Below are 23,343 nucleotides of genomic sequence, written 5' to 3'. Positions count from 1 at the left end.
TCCTAGCAATATTTGTCTTAACATCTGTTTTACAGGGAAGACTCAGTATATTATAGCATTTATTTTGTTCCTTCCAATCCAGTTGTCTCATCACTCCCAAATATTTTTCCTGCTAAAAAGTATTGAGTGCCTAGAAAGAAAAAAGACCAAATTTTCATTGCTTAGGAATTGAGGCTTTTTTGGTTTAAATTATTTTAGTTGCTAGTCAGCAAAACACTAATGCAAAAATTACATTTAACTGGAATGAAGGTAGAGAAGCTGAAAGCAGTTCATCTATTGGGCCAGAATCAGGCAGTGTTCTCTTTTCACTTCTCTGTCTTGTCTTTGTCTAGACTCACCTGGTCTGTTCGCAGATCCTAGATTTTTAGGTCTAAGTTGTTTCTTTGTTTGAGGCAGAGTCTCTTCCTGTTGCCCAGGCTGGAGCACAGTGGCGTGATCTCACCTCACTGCAACCTCTGCCTCCCAGGTTCAAGCAATTCTCCTGCCTCAGCTTCCCGAGTAGCTGGGATTATAGGCACATGCCACCACACACAGCTAATTTTTGAAGTAGAGACAGGATTTCACCATGTTGGCCAGGCTGGTCTCAAACTCCTGACCTCAGATGATCCACCCACCTTGGCCTCCCAAAGTGCTGGGATTACATGTGCAAGCCACCACTCCCGGCCAATTTTTAGGTCTAAGTTTTAACCACATGCTAAGCCTAACCAGGTATCTTTGAATTCTAATTCCAAATTTCCAGAAGAGAGAATCTGATGAGTACAGTATAGTGAACATAGTGCCTAGTTAATTTTTAATTTTACATTACCAAATAATTATTTAATTTTCAATAACTGATGAATGTAGGATATGTTTTACTGTGTTAAAATGCATATTGCATTGTGCAGTTTTCTTGAAATACGATTTTTACCATTTACTCATGGATCTCCTGTAGTCTTTATACTTATATCAAACGTAAGAATGTACTTTTAATTCAGTGGGAGCTAGGTTCAATAAGCTTATCTACTATTAGTTCTTGTTTTGTTTTTTTCTTCCCAGCATGGGCTTTTAGAATTATTTTGAGGTAAAATTTATATAACATAAGGTTAATCATTTTAAAGTATATAATTCAGAGGCATTTAGTATACTCACAATGTTGTGCAGCTGTCACCTCTGGTTGCAAAATATTTTAATTGCTCCAAAAGGAGATCCTGTACCCATTAAACAGTCATTCCTCAATTCATTCCTCTCACAGCCCTTGCAACCAATCTGTTTTCTCTATAAGTTGCTCATTCTGGGAATTTCATGTTCTGAAATCACAAAATGTGACCTTTTGTGTATGGCTCTTTCATTTAGCATATTATTTAGACTTATCCTCATTATAGCATGTATCAGTACATTATTTCTTTTTATGATTTATAAATTCCATTATATAGCTGTACCACATTTATCCGTTTATTCATTGACAAATATTTGGATTGTTTTCATTCTTTTGGCTCTTGTGAATAGTGCTGCTGTGAACGTTTGTGTATATTTGTTTTAGTACCTGTTTTGAGTTCTTGAGAGTATATGCCTAGGAGTGGAATTGCTGGATCATACGGTAATTCTATGTTTAACTTAGTAGAGAATCACCACCACATTGTTTTCTACAGTAGCTGCACTATTTTACATTCTTGACAGCAATGTACAAGTGTTTCAGTTTCTCCACATCCTCACCAACACTTGCTGTTTTCCATTTTTAAATTATGGCCATCCTTAGTAAATATGAAGTAATACCTCATTGTGATTTTGATTTCCATTTCCTGTTGACTAATGATGTGGAGCATCTTTTCATGTGCTTCTTGGCCATTTGTACCTTCTTTGAAGAACTCTTTTTTTAAGTCTTTTGCCCTTTTTAAATTGGGTTATCTTTTGTTAAGTTGTTTGTATTTCCTAGTACCGGACGTTTATCAGGTAAGTGATTTGCAAATATTTTCTCCCATTCTGTAGGTTGTCTTTCTTGATAATATCTTTTAATGTATAAAAGTTTTAAATGTTAATGAAATCCAATTTATTTTTAAATAAATTGGATGTATATTGTTGCTCGTGCTGTTGGCATCATAAATAAGAATTTATTGGCAAAATAAAGGTCATGAAGATTTATCACTTTTTCCTTTATCCCTAGGTTTTATAGGGTTTGCTCTTACATTTAGGTCTTTAATATATTTTTGTATATAGTATGACGTAGAGATCTAAATTCGTTCTTAGACATGTGGATATTCACCTGTCTCTGCACTATTTATTGCAGAGTATCCTTTTCTCATTAAATGGTCTTGACATCCTTGTTGAAAATCAGTTGGCCATAGATATATGGGCTTATTTCTGGACTCTAAATTCTATTCCATTGATCTGTATATTGTACTTTTGCTAGTACTACACTGTTTTGGTTACTGTAATTTCGTAGTAAGTTTTGAAATCAGAAAGCATAGAGTTCTTTGGTTCTTTCTCCTTTTTCAAGATTCCTTTAGCTACAGAGTTTCCTGCAATTGAATGTGAATTTGAGAATTTTCCTTTCCATTTCTGCAAAAACGGCCAATTGGATTTTGATAAAAATTACATTGAACCTATAGATCAATTTGGGTAGAAGTTGCCATTTTAAAAATATTTAGCCTTCCGGGCTGGGCGTGGTGACTCACGCCTGTAATCCCAGCACTTTGGGAGGTTGAGGTGGGTGGATCACCTGAAGTCAGGAGTTCAAGACCAGCCTGGCCAACATGGTGAAACCCTGTCTCTACTAAAAATACAAAAACTAGCCAGAAGTGGTGGCAGGCGCCTGTAATCCCAGGTACTCGGGAGGCTGAGATAGGAGAATCCCTTGAACCCAGGAGGTGGAGGTGAGCCAAGATCATGCCATTGCACTCCAGCTTAGGGACAAGAGCGAGACTTTATCTCAAAAAAAACAAACAAAAATTTCGCCTTCCAATCCACAAACACAGGATATCTTTTATTTAGATCTTTAGTTTCTGTCAACACTATTTTGTCATTTTCATTGTACAAGTGTTGTACCTTCTTGGTCAAATTTATTCCTAGATATTTTATTCTTTTGGATGCTGTTGTAAATGGAATTGTTTTCTTGATTTCATCTTCGGATTGCTCATTGCTAGAGTATAAAAATACAGCTAACTTTTATGTGTTGATCTTGTAACCTGCAATTTTGCTGAATTTTGTATTAACTCTACTAGTTTTTGTTTGTTTGTGGTTTTTTTTGTTTCGTTTTTTGAGGCAGAGTCTCATTCTGTTGCCCAGGCTGGAGTGCAGTAGTACAGTATCTGCTGACTGCAACCTCCACCTCCTGGGTTCAAGCAATTCTCCTGCCTCAGCTTCCTGAGTAGCTGGGATTACAGGTGGATGCCACTGCGCCTGGCTACTTTTTGTATTTCTAGTAGAGATGGGGTTTCACCATGTTGGCTAGACTGGTCTCGGACTCCTAAGCTCAAGTGATCTGCCCGCCTCAGCCTCCCAAAGTGCTGGGATTACAGGCGTGAGCCCTGTGGCTAGCCAACTCTACTGGTATTTTTTGCTGATTCTTTAGGATTTTCTGCATGTAAGTCATGTAATCTGTAAATAGGGATAATTTTACTTCGTTTTTTTCCAACTTGGATATTATTTATTTTTCCTTGCCTACAACTCCAGTGTAATGTTAAATGGAAGTGGCAAAAACAGACATACTCGTTTTGTTCTTGATCTTAGGGGAAAACTGATTCTTTTACCATATTTCATCACAGCTAATAAGTATATTAGCTGTGGATTTTTCATAAATGTCCTTGATCATGTTGAAGAAGATACTTTCTGTTCCTAGTTTAAGTGACTTTATCATGAAAGGGTGATGAATTTTGTCAAATGCTTTTTCTACATCAGTTGAGATGATCATATGGTTCCCCCCACCCCCTGCCAATTTATTCTATTAATGTGGCCCATCAGACTAATTGTTTTCCATATTTCAAACTACCCTTGCTTTCTTTGGATAAATCCTACTTGGTCATGATGTATAATCTTCTTAATACTCTGCTTGATTTGGTTTGGTAGTATTTTGTTGAAGATTTTAAAAATCTGTATATGTAGGGGATATTGGCCTGTAGTTTTCACTTTGTGTTTTTAATCTGGCTATGGGGCATTAGGGTAATCACAGCTTCATAGGAAGTGTTTCTCTTCTGTTTTTTAGAAGAGTTTGAGATCAATTATTGTTAATACTTTTTTAAGGGTTTGGCATAATTCTTCAGTGAAAACATCTTGTATTGGGCTTTTTTGTTTTTGTGAGTTTTTGATTACTAGGTCAATCTCATTATTTGTTATAGATCTGTTGAGATTTTCCATTTCTTGAATCAGTTTTGGTAGTTGCTATATTTCTAAAACGTTGTTTATTTCATTTAACTTACCTAATTTGATGGCATACAATTGTTCATAGTATTCTCTTGTAACCCTTTTTATCTTTATATTTCAGTAGTAATGTGTCTCCTTTCATTCTGATTTTAGTAATTGGAGTCTCCTTTTTTTTTTTCCCTTGGTAAATCTAGCTAAAGGTTTGTCAATTTAATCAGTCTTTTCAGAGAACCAACTTTTGGTTTTGTTTGACTCTCCCTATTGTTTTTCTACTTTCTATTTTATCTGCATATTAATTTTTATTATTTCTTTCATTCTGGTAGCTTTAGGTTTAGCTTTGTCTTCTTTTTCTAGTTCCTTAAAGTTGAAATCTTTTTTAATGAAGGCTTTTACAGATGCAGGTTCCCTCTGAAAATCTTTTGGCTGCATCCCATAGGTTTTGGTATATTGTTCTTTTTGTTCATGTCAAAGTATTTTCTAATTGTAATTTCTTCTTTGTTCCATTAGCTGTTAAAGAATGTGTTGTTTGGCCGGGCACGGTGGCTCACGCCTGTAATTCCAGCACTTTGGGAGGCCAAGGCGGGCAGATCACGAAGTCAGGAGATCAAGACCATCCTGGCTAAGACAGTGAAACCCCGTCTCTACTAAAAATACAAAAAAAAAAAAAAAATTAGCCGGGTGTGGTGGCGGGCACCTATAGTCCTAGCTACTGGGGAGGCTGAGGCAGGAGAATGGCGTGAACCCAGGAGGCGGAGCTTGCAGTGAGCCGAGATCACACCACTGCACTCCAGCCTGGGCGACAGTGCGAGACTCCTTCTCAAAAAAAAAAAAGTTGTTTAATTTTCACATATTTATTAATTTTCCTTTTGTTACTTATTTCTGTTTTCATTCCCTTGTGATCAGAGAACATATTCTGTATTATTTCAGGCCTTTAAAATGTATTTAAACTTATTCTGTGTCCTAACATACAGTGTTTCCTCCAGAATGTTACATGTGCATTTAAAGAGAATGTATATTGTGCTGTTGTTAGATGGAGTGTTCTGTATGTCTGTTTGGTCTAGTCGGTTTACAGTGTTCAAAGTCTCTGTTTTCCTTGGTAATCTTCTGTCTAGTTCTGTTCATTATTGCAGTGGACTATTATCGTCTCCAACTTTTATAGTTGAAATGTTTATTCCTCCCTTCAATTCTGTCAGTTTTTGCCTCATATATTTTGGACTCTTGTTAGGTGCATATGTGTTTATAATTATATCTTACTGATGGATTCTCCCTGTTATTGATGTATAATGTCCTTCTATGCTCTTGTAACAGTTTTTGTCTTAAAGTGTATTTTTTCTGATACTAGGATAGCTACTCCGACTGTCTTATTAATTACTATTTATATGGAATATACTTTTCTATTCTTTTACGTTCAACATATTGTGTCTTTGGTACTGTAGCGATTGTCTTATAGACTGTGTATAGTTGGATGCTGTTTTTCTCTTTTATCCATTCTACCAGTCTCTGTCTTAATAGATTTCAAATTATTTTCTTAGTCATTACCCTGCAGTTTACAGTTAACATATTTATAATAATCATGTTTTAATTGAAAGCACCTTTTTTTCAAAAGTGTACAAAAACTGCTCATTTACAGCTTCATTTCCCATCCTTGTTATTGTCAGAAATTACATCTTTATATATTTTATGCCCGTTAACATAGACTTGTAATTATTGTTTTATGTACTTCTAAAATCATACGAGGACAAAAAGGAGTTATGAGTAAAACATGAAGTACTGCTGGCTTATTTGCTTGGCTGTCTTGCTGCCATAACCTATGGCTTCAAGTTGCTGTCTAGTGCCCTTTCATTTCAGCTTAGAGAACTTCCTTATTCTCTTTGCCATATCTTGTAGGACATGTATACTAGTGATAAACTCTCTCAACTTTCATTTATCTAAGAGTATCTTAATTTCTCCTTCATTTTTGAAGCGTAGTTTTACCAGACACAGAATTTTTGGTTTGCAGGGTTTTTTTTTTTCTTTAAGCACTTTAAATAATATCATTCTACTGCCTTCCAATCTGCATGGTTTCTAAAGATCAAGTAGGCTGTTAATCTTATTGAATATACCTTATATGTGACAGTTGCTTCTTTCTTGTTTTTTCATTCATTCCTCTTTTCTCCTCAGACTGGATAATCTCAACCGGTCTTTAAAAATTCACTGATTACTCCTTCTGACTGCTCATATCTGCTGTTAACCTCTCTGGTGAAGTTTTCTTTTGGTTTATTGTACTTTTCAATTACAAAATTTCTTTTTAGGGTCTTTTTATAATTTCTGTGTACGTATTGATATTCAGTTCATTGAGTCATCATTCTCCTGGTTTCCTTTAGTTCTTTGTTCATGGTTTCCTTTAGCTCTTTGTGATTTTTTTAAAAATTCTTTTGATTTAAAGTCTTTGTCTAGTAAATGCAATGACTGGGCCTCATTGTGGGCAGTTTCTCTAAATTTCTTTTTTTCCTGTAATAAACTCTACTTTCTTCTTGCTTTGTATGCCTCTTTTTTGTTGAAAATAAAGACATTTAAAAGATTATAATATGGCAACCCTGGAAATGAAATTCTTTCCCCTCACCAGGGTTTGCTTTTGCTGTGTGTTGGTTATGTTGTTTGCTTGTTTAGAGACTTCTGTAAACTATTTTTGTGAAGTCTGTATTCTTTGTCTTTTGCTGCCACTGAAGTCTGTTCTGTTCACTTGGTGGTGATTTGTTAGTTTCTTTAAATATCTGGAGCCAAAGGAAAAACAACACTTTCCAAGTCTTGTGGGTGAAACAAAGGCAAGCCCTTATACTTTTCCTTCAGAGAGCCAAAAGACAGGTTGAAATCCATGACCACAGTTCTTTCAGAATAAGGTTCATATTGCTCTCTGGCACTCGTGTAACCTGCACCCACAGTGCAGGCTACTGTCCTCATGATTGTCACTAATCTCGGGTATAGGGAATGGTAGGTAATTTAAAGCTTTCTTCACCAAGACTACTTCTGGTTGTAATTTTTTAATAGATTAAGGAGTTCTGCAAATGTTGATTCTGACCCTTCTGGCAGCTCATTAGTCGCTGGAATTCTCTTCTCCACCACTTTTGGTGACATCACTCCCCATGGACATATTTATCAAATTTATGGATTATTTACACACCTTGCATCTCTGTTACCCTTTGTAATCTATTTTAATAATGACTTAAATAATTATGTCATCCTGAAGGTGTAGGGGAACAGGCAGTGAAACCCTAGTTTTGTATCTGTTAGCAACTCAAATAAAACTTAGGCCATTCTAAAACTTCAGATATCAGTAATATTCTGGGTTACTTAAGGGGTAGTGACCTTTTCTAATGAAAGGGAAAAAAGGTACTCAATTAAAAGGCAATATTATTTTATTTTTTGTTTTTTATTATTATTATTTTTTTTTTTGAGACGGAGACTTGCTCTGTCACTCGGGCTGGAGTGCAGTGGCATGATCTCGGCACACTGCAACCCCTGCCTCCTGGGTTCAAGCAATTCTCCTGCCTCAGCCTCCCAAGTAGCTGGGACTACAGGCGTCCGCCAGCACGCCCAGCTAATTTTTTTTGTATTTTTAGTAGAGACGGTGTTTCACCGTGTTATCCAGGATGGTCTCAATCTCCTGACCTCGTGATCCCCCCGCCTCGGCCTCCCAAAGTGCTGGGATTACAGGCATGAGCTACCGTGGCTGGCCAAAAAGCAACATTATTTTAAATTACTAAAATTTTATATTTAGTTTGGGAATGTTGGGATTGGTTTCTAATCCCTTTATTGCTTGGAGGTCCAGGATAGATACTTTGGGTGATTTAAGGCCACATAAAACTTGGATAATTCACAGCTGGATAATTTAGTCTGTGTTTTTGTTCTTTGAAATCACTGTTAATAGTGAGTAAAGGGCAAGATTTTAGTGTGGGTAGTTAAGGGCCTTATAATCTCCATTTAACAAATAATAATAAATGTTTATCACTGTGGAAGGGGTTTCCCAACCTCAGCATTATTGACATTTGAGGCTATTTAATTCTTTGTTGTTAGAGGCTATCCTGTGCATTCTAGTGTGTTTAACAGCATTCCTGGTCTCTGCCTGTTAGATAGCCCTCCTCCAGTTTTGACAACCAAAAATATCTCTAGGCATTACCAAGTGTTCCCTGAGATGCATGCTGCCCCCAGCTGAGAACCACTGTATTATGTGAAGAACCCTGGGGATGGAAAGGTACTGCTATGACTTTTACTGAGTGGTGATAGAGCTATAGATAAAGTGCTACAGGAGTTCAAAGGGAAAAAAATTGCGTCTAATTGGAGATAGCAGGGAATGTGTCAATGAGGAAGAAATGTTTCAACTGGGGCATATAGATAGACGTGGAGTAATAAGAATTCTGTAAAAGAATGCTTTCACAAAGTCAGGATAAATGTTATCTAGAGAACAATGAGGTTTAGTTATTTTGAGGTAAGATTACAGGTGTGAGCTACCATGCCTGGCTTAAAATTGGGTAATTTTTGTTGATTTATCTTCAAGTTCAGTTATTATTATTGTTGTTATTTTGGTCATCTTTATCTTGCTATTGAGCCCGTTTGGTGAGTTGTTTCTGTCACTGTATTTCTTCGTTCTGAAATTTCTATTCATTTATTTATTTATATATTTTTTATTTATTTATTTTTGAGGAGTCTCGCTCTGTCACCTAGGCTGGAGTGCAGTGGTGTGATCTCGGCTCACTGCAACCTCTGCCTCCTGGGTTCAAGTGATTCTCCTGCCTTAGCCTCCTAAGTGGCTGAGATTACAGGCGCCCACCACCACGCCTAGCTAATTTTTGTATTTTTAGTAGAGGTGGGGTTTCAACATGTTGGCCAGGCTTGTCTCAAACTCCTGACCTCAAGTGATCCACCCACTTCAGCTTCCCAAAGTGCTGGGATTACAGGCGGGAGCCACCACTCCCGGCCTAAAATTTCCATTTAGTTATTCCTTATATATTCTATTTCTTTGCTGAAACTTCCATGTTTCAAGTGTGTTTGTAATTGCACATTGAAGTATTTTATAATAACTGCTTTAAAGTCCTGTTCAATAATTCCATAATTGCCACCATTGAGTTAGTGTCTGTTAAATGTCATTTATCATTCAAGTTGACATTTTTCTTGGTTTTTGATGTGAGGGATTTTTGTTTTATTATTGTATCATAGACACTTTGGATATCACGTTCAGAGACTTTGGAATATTACTAAAATCTATTTTAGCAGGCCTCCTCTGATGTTGCACCAACAGGGGAGGAGGGCTGCAAGGTGGGAGTGGAAGTTAAGACTCCTTGTTGGCTTCCACTGGCCTTCACTGATAATAGCATGGTGTGGTAGGTAGGACATCTCTTACCTAGGATTGGTGGTGGAAGTTTAGGCTCTCTACTCAGCCTCTGCTGACACTCCAGAAAGGGTAAAGAACTCCTTGTTACTGATCGGCAGAGGTAGAAGTGTAGGCTTTCAAGTTGGCCTCCACTGACAAGAGTGAGGAGGGATTCCATGCTCTGTGGCTTGAGGAGGGCAATTATAGTCAAAAAGGTTTTGTTTTGCTAGGCTATACCTCTTCTAATCCTTTCACTAGGGAAAGCAGACTTCTTGTTGCTGTTGTTGTTGGGTTTTATTTTTTTGTTTTTGTTAGTTTTGGGTGTGGTGGTGGTGGTGGTGGTGGTGGTGGTGGTGGTGGTGGTGGTGGTAGTCTTGTTGTTTTTGCCTTTGCTCATTAGTATTTCTGGGTTGCAGGCCTCTCCAATGCCCAGTCACAATATGAGCCTCTCCCTGCCCCCTCAAAAATCAGGGAACTTACTGTCATGTCGTTCTTCAAGTTCTAAGTCATTAGCCAGTTCACCTTCTTCTCTCTACCATTCACAGAATACTTATGTTTGGTTTTTTTACATGTTAGGTTCAGGGTTTTTAGCTGTATTTAGTGGGAGAGTAGGGAGAAATAAGTCTATTCATTTTGTCTGGAGCCGAATGTCCTAAATGGTTTAAAATAGAAAATAGTCCACTAAGAACTTACTTTTTTAAAATGCTCAAAAAATATTTTATTCTTAAAAATATTTTACCACTATAAATTTGTAACTAAATTGTACATAAGATTAAGCACATTTATTGTTATAGATATATATGGGTTTTTTGTTTGGTTGGTTGGGGTTTTTTTTTGGGAGACAGGGTCTTGCTCTCTTGCCTTGACCTCCCAAGCTCAGGTGATCCCCCTGCCTCAGCCTCCCGGGTAGCTGGGGCTACAGGTGCATGCCACCATGCCCAGCTAAGTTTTTGTTTATTATTTGTAGAGACAGAGTCTCCCTATGTTGCCCAGGCTAGGCTCAAACTCCTGGGCCAAGCAGTTCTCCCACCTTGGCCCCCCAGAGTGCTGGGATTACAAACATGAGCCACTGTGCCCAGCCATGTGGATATATATGTGTTTATTAAAGTATGTATATTTCTTTATTCTCTTAGGGTTATGTACCGAAGGACTCTACCGTGTTAGCGGGAACAAAACTGACCAAGACAATATTCAAAAGCAGTTTGATCAAGGTAAGAAGATAATTATGTGAAATAAAATTGTTGTTTTATGTTTTACTTATTAGAATTCATGGTGAGAAGATTGATTTTCATTTGAAAACTTCATAAGGATATGGATGTTGAGGAGAGAGGATTTTGAAGTGGGATTAGAAGCACTAAGTAGAATAGATACCACAGTAAAGGTACAAAGCAGCTAGGGAAAGTCTATTTTCTTTACACTAGCAAGGAAGTCACTGATTACTTTTAGAGCCTTTGAATTAAGGGGCCTCAGTACTAGGGATTTGTAAGAGGAAGCAGATGATATGAACTTTTTAAAATACAATTGCAATAGAAGAAAAGATTGAAAACAAGAGGCAGTTGAGTCAAGAAAATACAATATTGTATATATTTTTAATGTAAGTATGAAGACAGAAGAGGATTTAGTAAATAAGAAAGGAGGTACTGGAAAAGTATTGAAGCAAAGTCCATCAGGCCCGGAAGGAATGGAATGCAGTAGAATAAATTTTGTTTTTGAAATAACAAGAAACTAACTCTTACCCTAAGACTGAAGGGAATACTATAAAATATTTTGATGTAAGATTAGGTATTTTATGGCCCATATACTCTGAGTTTCTTCCCAAATTTCATATTCCTAATACATTAAACAATCTCACAAGTAAAAGACTGTGACTGTACCTATATAAATCCATCACCAGAGTTAGAAAAGCAATAATTTGACTTCTGATTGACAGCCATTAGGAGTAAAAAAAGCCAAATTTTCTACTCAGTAAACTCTATGTGCAATTAAAGATTTAAATGTAAAAAATGAAAAACATAAGTACCAGAGAGAAAAATGAGTGAATATTTTTGTAGTCTTAGAGTAAAGAAAAGCCTAAACTTGATATGAAACCTAGAAAGCTTGAACACAAGTTGATAGACTGGACTGTGTACATGCTAAAATTTTACAAAAATGTAAAAATTCTGTATGACATGTGGCTAAAACAGGGTGTGACATACCTAGCTTAAGTAATTCCCATCAGAAGAGAGCAACCAATAAATAAATGAAAATATGCTTAGCTTCTATTAATGATAAAAATTAAAGGATTATATTTGTTTGTTTTATTTGAATGAAAAGAATTGTTAGTAGAGCGTAGGTAAGCATGTAGCTTGTACACTGTTGGTTGTAGGTGCCTTTTGAGAGGCAGTTTGTGAATATCAGGATTCAGATAGCTTTGCTAGAGAAATTCCACTTCTAGGAATTTGTTATAGAAGTCTTTGCATAAGCATGCCAAGATATACTTACAAGGCTCTTCCTTGCAGTATTGTTTTTTTTTTAAAGGGGTGTTGGGGGGATACCACTCGGGTCTCATAAGTAGAATGAATACTAAGAAGCCACATAAAATAAAGATTTATGCCTGTTGAAATGTCAAAACGTCAGTTGTTGTGTGTGTGTGACTGTGTGTTTACAAAAACACACCTTGTTGCCAAAGAGTATCGTATAGTCTAGTATCCCATTTTTTAAAAATATTGCCCGGTCACAGTGGCTGACGCCTATAATCCTAGCACTTTGGGAGGCCAAGGTGGGCAAATTGCCTGAGCTCAGGAGTTCGAGACCAGCCTGGGCAACATAGTGAAACCCCATCTGTACTAAAATGCAAAAAATTAGCCAGACATGGTGGCGCACACCTGTAATCCCAGCTACTTGGGAGGCTGAGGCAGGAGAATCACTTGAACCCAGGAGGGGGAGGTTACAGGGAGCTGAGATCGTACCATTGCACTCCAGCCTGGGTAACAGAGCGAGACTGCATCTAAAAAAAAAAAAAAATTCTTTCTCTTTCTCTCTCTCTGTATATATAGTATTTAAAAAACTGTTTAGACTTAATGATATTAAATTGGTGAAGTTGGCTTCCCGTGTGAATGCGACAGGCCGAGGTCTCGGCTCTGCCGCCCAGGCTGGAATGCAATGAGATCCAGCTCGCACCGCTCATGCCTCCCGGGATGCGCCATTCTCCTGCCTCAGCCTCCAGTAACTGGGACCTGGCGCCCGCCACCTGTGGCCTAGTTTTCTGTATTTTTAGTAGAGGCGAGGGGTTTCACCCGTGTCGGCTCCAGGCTGGTCGATCTCGGCCTGTCAGCGTCTCGGCCTCCCAGAAGTGCTGGATGAGCTTGAGCCACCGCGCCCGGCATGAATGCATTTTTGTAGTTAATACCAAGGCTCTTGAGTTTGACTTTCTTGTTTTATTTTCTGGTCCTGCCACTACTGCCACTATTTTTGTGTCTCTGGCAAGTTAATCTTTCTAAATCTCAATTTCTTCATGTCTAGTATGGGAATGATGAGAGTAACTATAAGGATAATGGGATAATGCATATGAAGAGTTTTCTGTCCGAGCACCATATTAAATGTTCATTGGGTAGCTATTACTACAAAGAATGTAGCCTAAGGAAATAAGCTTATATGTATTAAAGCATAGTATCATATCATTTTCATATTATTGTAATATATTTAAATGAAATAAATCTAAATGTTCAGTAATAGAATATTATGTAAATTGTATAATCTAAGGAAATATTTCACAGCCATTAAAATTGTTTATGTAGGGCAAAATGTTAACAATTGATTTGGCAATTTTTTTAATGAACAGAGAAAGGCTGAAAGGAAACATGCTAAACTGTAAGCAGTGCTTGTCTAGGTGATGGGGAAATTTTTTTTCTTTTTGCTGGCCTATTTTTTATATTAAAGTGATTTACTGATAGCAAATTAACCTTATACACTTTTAGTATGTTCTAGTCTTGATTTTTTTAGTCGGAACTTCACCAACTATTTAAATTTAAACTGTTTTACATGAAATTTTAAACTGTAAGCTTAAAAAGTCCAAATGAGAATTTATACAAATTGAGTATCTCTTATTCAAAATTCTTGGGGCCCAGAAGTATTTCGGATTTCAGATTTTTTTCAAATTTTGGAATATGTGTATTTTACTTGGTGTTTATGCCAGATATGAAATGTTCCAGTGAACAAGTTTCAGATCCACCTGTATGCATATTTCTTTTTTCTTTCTAGTTATTTATGGCCTCTTTTTTTTTCCCCCTCCTCCAAAGAAATAGGGTCTCACTATGTTGCCCAGGCTAGACTTAAACTCCTGGGCTCAAGTGATCTTCTCACCTTAGTTTCCTGAGTAGCTGGGACTATAGGTACGCACCACCTCACCTGCCTCTTGTGGCCTCTTTTAAATAGCTGTATAAACCAAAAAAAGATAGATATTATTAAAGTTCCTCAATATACTAATAAACCTAACAGCATTTTTTAAATTATAACAGAAAAGACTTATTGCTTGGTTGTCTTTTCCCAAATCCATGTAGTTTGTCAGCCTAAAAAGAAAAGTGGGGCCGGGCGCCATGGCTCACACCTGTAATTTCAGCACTTTGGGAGGCTGAGGCAGGTGGATCACCTGAGGTCAGAAGTTCGAGACCAGCCTGGCCAACATGGTGAAACCCCTTCTCTGCTAAAAATATAAAAAATTAGCTGGGTGTGGTGACGGTCGCCTGTAATCCCAGCTACTCAGGAGGCTGAGGCAGGAGAATCACTTGAACCCGGGAGGTAGAGGTTCCAGTGAGGTGTACTCCAGCCGGGGCAACAAAAGCAAAATTCAGTCTCAAAAAAAAAAAGAAAAAGAAAAGTAGCCCACGACTTAAAGTTATCTTTTGATCTAAAAGTAACCGTTTAGCTTACTTCTATAATAAAGTTTTATTATGTAATTTAAAATGTTAATTTTTGTCTTGTAGATCATAGTATCAATCTGGTGTCAATGGAAGTAACAGTAAATGCTGTAGCTGGAGCCCTTAAAGCTTTCTTTGCAGATCTGCCAGATCCTTTAATTCCATATTCTCTTCATCCGGAGCTATTGGAAGCAGCAAGTAAGTATAAACCTCCTTTTTATGAGAGGGTTGATAGTGGCAGTTTTTGGATATCGATTGCTAAGTGTTAAAATCGTCATGTGCTAGAATATGTAGCTAATAAAAATTAACTTACTAGAACTCTATTTCTTAAAGGTATTTTCCTCTAAATTAAAATCAGAATCCCTGAAGATGGCCTCCAGGAATATTCTGTTTTAGTTAGCCCCCTAGGTGACTTAAATGCTCCTAGAAATTAGATCATTGTACTAGAAGTTTGAGGTTTGTGTTTTTAATTCAAACTTAAGGGCATTGTAAGAAAAATAAATTCTTCAAATTGTAAGTCAAAGAAATTTACTTTGGCCTTGTCTACCTGTTTTATGTTGCTGTAACAGAATATTACAGACTGCATAATTTATAAAGTAATTTATTTCTTACAGTTCTAGAGGCCAGTAAGTTCAGGGTCAAGGAGGCCTCATCGGGTGAGGGCCTTTTTGCAAAGGCATTCCATGCCCAAAGGTGGAAGGGCAAGAGAGCACACTCAGAGAGTAAGAGACAGGAAGGGACCTGAACTTACTCTTTTATCAGGAATTCATTCCCAAAATAGCTAACTCACTTAAGAGGTAACAGTGTTAATCTGTTCACAAGGACAAAACCCTCATGATATAGTCACCTCTTAAAGATCCCACCTCTCAACACTGTTGCCTTGGGGATTAAGTTTCCCACACAAGAACTTTGGGGGAAACATTCAAACCATAGCAGACCACATGTTGTAAGTCATTTTGGGAAAGAACATGATATTTATTTAGTATTTATTCCTACTTTGGCATCTTTCATTCAGATGTTTCCACTAAACAGATATTCATTTATCCGGAAAATGAGACCTAAAGTCTGTTTGGGCATCATTTTCATTCATGTGATTTCTCAGTGACAAAAAAATTAACATAATTGCTAAATACTTCTGTCTACTATTTCCTTTTGGTTGCAAGTCCTCAAGTTCTTTTAGGTGAGACTACTTTGTACAGTTCTGATTATAAGTTCTCAGTGATTTTTTTTTTTTAATTCAGTATATTGTCACAAGGTATAGTTGCCTTATACATACTCTCAGGTAAAGTGGGAAAATGGTTTAATTGATAGTTTAGATGTTCTTATCTATTGACCATTAATAGGAACCTCAGGACTGTCCTACTTAGGAAATTTTTGAGGACCGATTTAGAAGTAATGTGTAACAAATGAAATTTTGTTAGTAATTGGTTTTGCTACCATAATGATGTGGTATGCACACTGGTCTCCAAAATAAAGAAGAGGAGGAAAGCACCCTCTATCTCATTTATTTCAGGGCCACATTTTAGTTACTCTGTTTCATAATTGCGTAGATGTGGAGAGTAAGTTAAATACTTAAACTACCTGTAAAGGAAAATCTCTGATAAGCAAAATGGATTACAAGTAATTGTAGTATAGACAAATCTATAGCCCAAGGGCCATATTTAGGCTATCGCCAGTTTTGGGCAGACTTTTGAGCTGAGAATCGTTTTTACACCAAGAGAAAAGAAAATTTCATGACACATTAAAATTACATGAAATTCAAATTTCAGAAGTTTTATTGGAGTATAGCCACTCGCATTTGTTATGCCTGTTACTGCTTTTGTGCTACAACACGGGGTTGAGTAAGTGTGCCCACAAAGCCTAAAATAGTTACTCTCTGTAGCATAAATGTTAAGAGCCTAACAGATTTGTAAGTAATTAATTATACATCAGTATCTAGTTACGTAAATTGCTAATATACCATTTCCCATTTTGTCAATGCTGAGTCACTTTGGTCTTCAGTGATTAGCTTTCCTTATAAAAAGGCTATAGTAATAAATGATAACATTAATAGAAATAGATAATGTTACTTGAAGTGATTTCTTAATTTACATAATTTAGCAGGTTCTTTTGAACAGGGATCTCCAACCCCTAGGCCACACAGCCTGGCTTGTTAGGAACCAGGCCTCACAGCAGAAGGTGAGCAGTTGGGTAAGGGAAGCTGAGCTCCACCTTCTGTCAGATCAGGAGCAGCATTAGATTCTCATAGGAGTGGGAACCCTATTGTGGACTGCGCATGTGGGGGATCTAGGTTGTGCACTTCTTATAATCTAATGGTAAATGTAATGCACTTGAATCATCCTGAAACCATCCCCCTACCCATCTGTGAAAAAACTGTCTTCCACAAAACTGGTCCCTGGTGCCAAAAAGGCTGGGGACTGCTGCTTTAGACCATTTTCTTTGATTTTGTTTACCTATCCTAATATGCTTTAAACACATTCTTGATTGTTACAGTAAATATAGCAGGAAGCTTTATCAAATATTTTTAAATGTGTTTTACACAAACTCTTCACTTTTAATTTTACAGAAATCCCGGATAAAACAGAACGTCTTCATGCCTTGAAAGAAATTGTTAAGAAATTTCATCCTGTAAACTATGATGTATTCAGATATGTGATAACACATCTAAACAGGTATTTTTTTTTTTTTTTTTTTTAGGGATTTTTGGCAAATAAAATGCACTACACATTTCAAACATGTAAACTTTATAAATTGGGTAATTATCAGATAGAAAAGGGGACTCAGACTAAACATACAGTTGAATTTTGGTTTTCTAATTTATATCTAAAAAGATATGTGATTAGTATTGTAATGAAATGATTATATAAATAGTAAGTGTGGTGAGTATATTTTCTTTTTTACCACATTCTCTGTAGGATCTTAGAATTTTAGATATGAAATGACACTTAGATAATTAACCAGATTGACCTATTTGGAGTTGAAACAGGGTTTGGTTTGAAAAATTACTAGTTCTGTGACCTTGGGTAAATGACTTATTCTTGCTAAGTCTTGATTGTCTCAACTACAAACATGAGAATAACAGCACTTCACAAAGTTGTTCTGAGGACTGAATGGAACTGTTAGCATGTGTGCTAATTGTTTCAAAAGTCTTCTCATAATATTTTCTACTGACATTTTAGTGAACTGTATTTTTTTTTAATAAACTAATAGTATCAACACCCAAACCAAGTACGTTTCAGCCTGTACCTCCTAAAAGAGGATTAACCGATGTTTAAAGCTTACTTTTTACTAGCAATGTGGTATAAAACCGTGTTAACATTTCTTATAACCTTTCCCTGAGAAAATACCATGGAAACATGGTGAAACCCCATCTCCACTAAAAATACAAAAATTAGCTGGGTGTGGTGGTGAGCGTCTGTAATCCTAGCTACTCAGGAGGCTTGGGGTGGGAGAATTGCTTGAGCCCGGGAGGCAGAGGTTGCAGTAAGCCAAGATCATGCCATTGCACTCCAGCCTGGCCGACAGAGCAAGACTCTGTCTCAAAAAAAAAAAAACAAAAAAAAAAAAAAAAAAAAAAAAAACCAAAAAAGATTGTTTTGTGGAATGCTAGCAACCAGTGTTTGCTTTTTTTTTTTTGAGATGGAGTCTCGCTCTGTCACCAGGCTGGAGTTCAGTGGCACGATCTCAGCTCACTGCAACCTCCACCTCCTGGGTTCAAGCAGTTCTCTTGCCTCAGCTTCCCGAGTAGCTGGGATTACAGATGCATACCACCACGCCCAGCTAAATTTAGTATTTTTAGTAGAGACAGGGTATCACCATGTTGACCAGGATGGTCTCGATCTCTTGACCTTGTGATCTGCCCTCGTCAGCCTCCCAAAGTGCTGGAGTTACAGACGTGAGCCACTGCTCCTGCTGCAACCGGGTTTTTTGAAAGTTAAAAATTCTCCCTGGATGTGGTGGCTCAACACTTTGGGAGGCTGGAGGATCTCTTGAGGCCAGGAGTTTGAGACCAGTCTGAGCAACATAGTGAGACTTGATTCTCCAAAAAAAAAAAAAGGAAGGGAAGAGAAAGAAAAAGAAAAGGGAGAGATAAAAAAGAGAGGAAGAGGGGGAGGAAGGAAGGGAAAATTAGCCTGACATTAGTGTCAAACGCCTTTGGTAGTAATTTTTCCAAAGCTGGTTGAGAGAGAGAGCATACTCTGGTTTATCTTTACATCTCTCATAGTAGTCAAAGAAGTTACATATACAATTAGAATTTGTTGTTTCTGTTGCCAAAAACTCACTACAATTTGTCACATCAGGAAAGGTTTTTTGTTGTTGTTTTTGAGACGGAGTTTCACTTCACTATTGTTGCCCAGGCTGGAGTGTAATGGCGCGATCTCCACTCACCACAACCCCCGCCTCCCAGGTTCAAGCGATTCTCCTGCCTCAGCCTTCCAAGTAGCTGGAATTACAGGCTGTGTCACTACGCCTGGCTAATTTTGTATTTTTAGTAGAGATGGGGTTTCTCCATGTTAGTCCTGCTGGTCTCGAACTCCCGACCTCAGGTGATCCACCTGCCTCAGCCTCCCGATGTGCTGGGATTACAGGTGTGAGCCACTGCACCTGGCCCAGGAAAAGTTTTTTACATACGAATTAAAGATGCTTCTTTATGCAAATTTTTAAACCCCAGGTTTGAAGTAGGATAAAAGGTAACGTTAAATCTGAGATCATTTCTAGCTCTGGAATTCTGTGATTGTAATGAGTTTTGATTTCTAAATGTTTTTTCCTTTCATAATTTCAGGGTTAGTCAGCAAAATAAAATCAACCTAATGACAGCAGACAACTTATCCATCTGTTTTTGGCCAACCTTGATGAGACCTGATTTTGAAAATCGAGAGTTTCTGTCTACTACTAAGATTCATCAATCTGTTGTTGAAACATTCATTCAACAGTGTCAGTTTTTCTTTTACAATGGAGAAATTGTAGAAACGACAAACATTGTGGCTCCTCCACCACCTTCAAACCCAGGACAGTTGGTGGAACCAATGGTACCACTTCAGTTGCCACCACCATTGCAACCTCAGCTGATACAACCACAATTACAAACGGATCCTCTTGGTATTATATGAATAGGAGGTGATTGCAGACAGGCTGGATTTGGACAAAAAGCAAATCTAGACATGCATGTTTCAGGGTTCAGTAGTATACTTCATGTTTCATACAGATAAGTCACATTCAAAATTACATTTTCTCTTTGAACTAGATGGTATTCCTTATTCACTTACATTACAAATCTAAGACCATGTGATAAGCATGACTGGAGAGGTTTAATTTTTATAAACAAAAATAGCTATAAAATACAAAGCTGCTGCTGCATGCAACCTTATCGCAATCAGTATATATCATTCCTGTGGCAATTTCTGTCACATTATATTGTGAATAAAATTTTTCTATAGAAATTAAATGATTTAAAAACTCACCTATATGAAACATTTAATGCTTTTCAGCCTGCTTTCTGGCTGATTTTGTTATTTGATATGCTAATTTGGGCAATGTAATTTACATTCTGGCAGTCAGTGTAGATAACTAAAAGCCCAGTTAAGTATTTTATAATTTCAGGCTACTGAGGCCATGCTTGGGATGTTGTTTGAAAGAAAAAAAATACACTTGACATATTTCACATTTCTGTACCTTCATCTATACTTCCAAGTAAACATGTGGATGATTTGATGAGGGATAAATGAACCTATTTCTTTTACACACATACCAAGGACATGCTTGTGGCTAAAGTGAGTTGATAATGTTGTGCAAAGGATAGTTGTCACCAACTCATTTCTTTATGGTCCATAATGAAATAAACATTTTGTATACTGTTAATTCTGTAAACAGATGCATGTTCAAAAGATCTATGATGGTCTTGTAATCTTAATCTAATATATTTTAGATATTTTAATTTTTTCCCTCTTGGGGAACACATTTAGTATAGTGTAGAAAATACTTCATTACATTTTCATATAAGGTTATATAACTTTTCATACATAAACATGAAATTTGTTGTAGAAAATTCTTTAAACCAAACATTTAAATCTAGGACTTCAATTTAATTTGTTTCTTGAATCTATTTTTATGTGGCCCTTAAAAACATATCCAAAAAACCCATTGCTAATATAGCAATAAAAATACTTTGGGTACTGACAGACTCTTTGGAGTGTTTATATTACAAATTTGTATTCATGTTCTTTTCTGTGATGCGTTGTACTAAAATCCAAAATGGCTTGTGCACCATTTTTAAGCCAGTTTTTCCTTTGATGTTGGTACCAGAATTACTATAAATGACTGCTGCTTTTGGGGGTAAACATTTTGTTAGTGAAGATAAAACCAGAACACTAAATTATGGATAAAATTTTCAGAATAGGTGGCACAGGTAAATTTCACTAGGTTATATTTTGTGTAGTAAAGAAAAAAATTCTTTGGTCAATGTTATCTTAATTCAGACTACAATTTTAAGATTATCTTATATGTATTATAGTAAATAGATTTTCAGATTCAAGGCTCCTAAGAGTTTGATTTGCTCTGTTTTTTCCTAAAATAAATATTGTCTTTCCCAACTGTTAAGTTCTAGGTATTGTACTTCCAATTTTAACTTCAGAACCAAGATGTTGGCATGAACCAGGCTGCTGTTGAAGTACATGTATATTATAAATTATCTTATTTGTGTTATACTCTTACATGTTATCTTTTCTAAGAAAACAAAGTCCCTATTATTCCTATTGCAAAGCACACAGGAATTAAGAAAGTACAGTAATTTTTAAAAAAAAATCCGGTAAATGTAGTATTCTTAACCTCTTCTATATTACTTATACTTATTGTCTATATAGCTTTAATTTATAGTTGTCAGTTTAACTATTGGCATGTCTGGCAAAGAAAATTAAACTTTAAGAGTTTTATAAACTTTCTAGGTTGCTAAAGAATTTATTTTTCTACTATATATGGTATAGACAAAGCATCAAACTATGTACAGGAAAAAAGCCTGACTATTTCTATTGGAAGTGGGCTGAAAAGAGAGTTTTCAAAACTTCGTGTCTTCAGTTCATTCTGTCATAACTTTGCTATTGTAATATGTGAATACCAGTTTATTTAAGCTATTCTCTTTTATACTGTATTAATTTAATGTTCATCTGCATTTAGTACCATTTTTGTTACTAAAACTGGCATTTACCATTTTTCACATTAACCTACCTTGCACCTTCTCCCAAACTTATCTCCACTTTTCTATGCATTCTATCATTGATTTGACACACTTCATAGTGAGTCATTTAAATATTCTACATTTGGTTCAATTAACCAGTAGGTTACAGTTATTGAAAATTAAAGTACAGCTTAAAGCTCAGTCTGTTACACTGAATTGTGTTTGTTTTTGCCAAGGATTTAAATATGTTTTTAAATATTAGAAACATCTAAGAACAGAATAACATAATTAAACTTTTTTCTGGTAAGTTACTGGAAGGTTTCACTGTTTAGGGACCTATCATCTGAGACTTCGTAAAGGATTAAAATAGGAGGATAGTCTCATAATTGTGAGTAAGCATCAAGGCATTATATTTTACAATAATAAAATTTCATCTACACACACGTTGCCATTGTTTCATTTAAGGTTCAGTGCTTATAGTTACTACAATATTGGACCTAACAGGATCTAGATTAGCAGTATAAAGAAGCATAGTGGTACTCGCTTTCACACTTTCAGTAGATTTATTAGAAGTCAAATTCTATTCAACAGACACTTCTTAGGATATACAACTAATTTAAGAATAAAATTCCAGACACAATATATTTTTTTTTAAATGGTATTTGTTAGTAGTGCTTCTTCCCCTTAACATTTACAGTGTAAATACTGCAGGTAACAGCAATCTAAGTTAGTCAAAAAGCAGCTTTTTTTCCCATACTGTATGTAAATAATGTAGACCTGGGTATTTTTGTTTGTTTGGGTTTTTCTTTTTTTTTTTTTAAGGTACTGGAATCTAATTAATAATATCTCTTAGATATAAACAAAAGGGAACAATTGGAATGAGAATTTAGGCCTTAGCTTCCATGGTGATTTTTAGTTTTTTATACAGTAATAATTGTGATGCTATTTGTCAACTGGATATAAATATATATATAATTTTTAAAAGTCAAAAGTGCTTTTGTTTCTTTGTTTAATGTAATTTTTGTGCTTCACCCACAGGATGCTGCAGTAAATTAAATTTCAGTGAAGCTTCTGATGTATAAAGAATGCTATGAATAAAACATTAAGAAGCTGTGTAATTTTAAGTTATAGTTGCCTCTATTTTTACCATTTCATTGGTAAAAATTAGCTAATTTTTTTCAAGTGAAATATGAAAAATAAAAATATAAATTTATCAATATGATGGAAATTTTATAAGGAGATGTATTATTGAGTTTTCACTGTACCTGGAAAGGAGATTCAAAATTTTTTCTGGGGGTGTATATAAGTGAAAATCTGATATTTTTAATTGTCAGGAAAACAAGATAATGCACAGATTTCTAAGACTCAGATCTTACCTGGATGTGATTTTTGAGCTGGGGATAGACATGCTTTGGAGCCACTGGAAATATTTTGAAAACTATTCTAGTTACAGCACAGCTGCTAATGTTAAAGAATATATTTATGTGTTCATGGTTTGTGACTTAGGCCAAATTTTATGGCATGTGTTGTCAATCTGGATCTGGTGAGGTCTGTTTGACATGAATCTTTGTGTTATCTTGAATTTAATAGTTTCA

At 36.2% G+C, this 23,343-nt stretch overlaps 1 protein-coding gene across 5 annotated transcripts in view; it reads left to right on the top strand.

The window, feature by feature from the left end:
• ARHGAP5 (Rho GTPase activating protein 5) overlaps positions 1 to 22,739 on the top strand; it is a 72,147-nt gene extending 49,408 nt beyond the window's left edge. For 3 of the 5 annotated variants that reach the window (XM_031668188.1, XM_017961097.2, XM_003901692.5), the window contains exons 4-7: positions 10,816 to 10,893; positions 14,644 to 14,775; positions 17,144 to 17,249; positions 19,361 to 22,187. In XM_031668188.1, coding sequence (XP_031524048.1) covers positions 10,816 to 10,893; positions 14,644 to 14,775; positions 17,144 to 17,249; positions 19,361 to 19,688 — 644 coding nt within the window. In that variant the 3' untranslated portion in view covers positions 19,689 to 22,187. Of the gene's footprint in view, positions 1 to 10,815; positions 10,894 to 14,643; positions 14,776 to 17,143; positions 17,250 to 19,360 lie in introns of all 5 variants that reach the window. The other 2 variants (XM_009211369.4, XM_003901691.5) reach the window with 1 other exon arrangement.
• The last annotated feature ends 604 nt before the right edge of the window (positions 22,740 to 23,343 follow it).

The sequence above is a fragment of the Papio anubis genome, chromosome 7 (genome assembly GCF_008728515.1).
Source record: "Papio anubis isolate 15944 chromosome 7, Panubis1.0, whole genome shotgun sequence".
NCBI classification, from domain to species: domain Eukaryota; kingdom Metazoa; phylum Chordata; class Mammalia; order Primates; family Cercopithecidae; genus Papio; species Papio anubis.
This window is presented reverse-complemented; position numbering and strand designations above follow the sequence as displayed.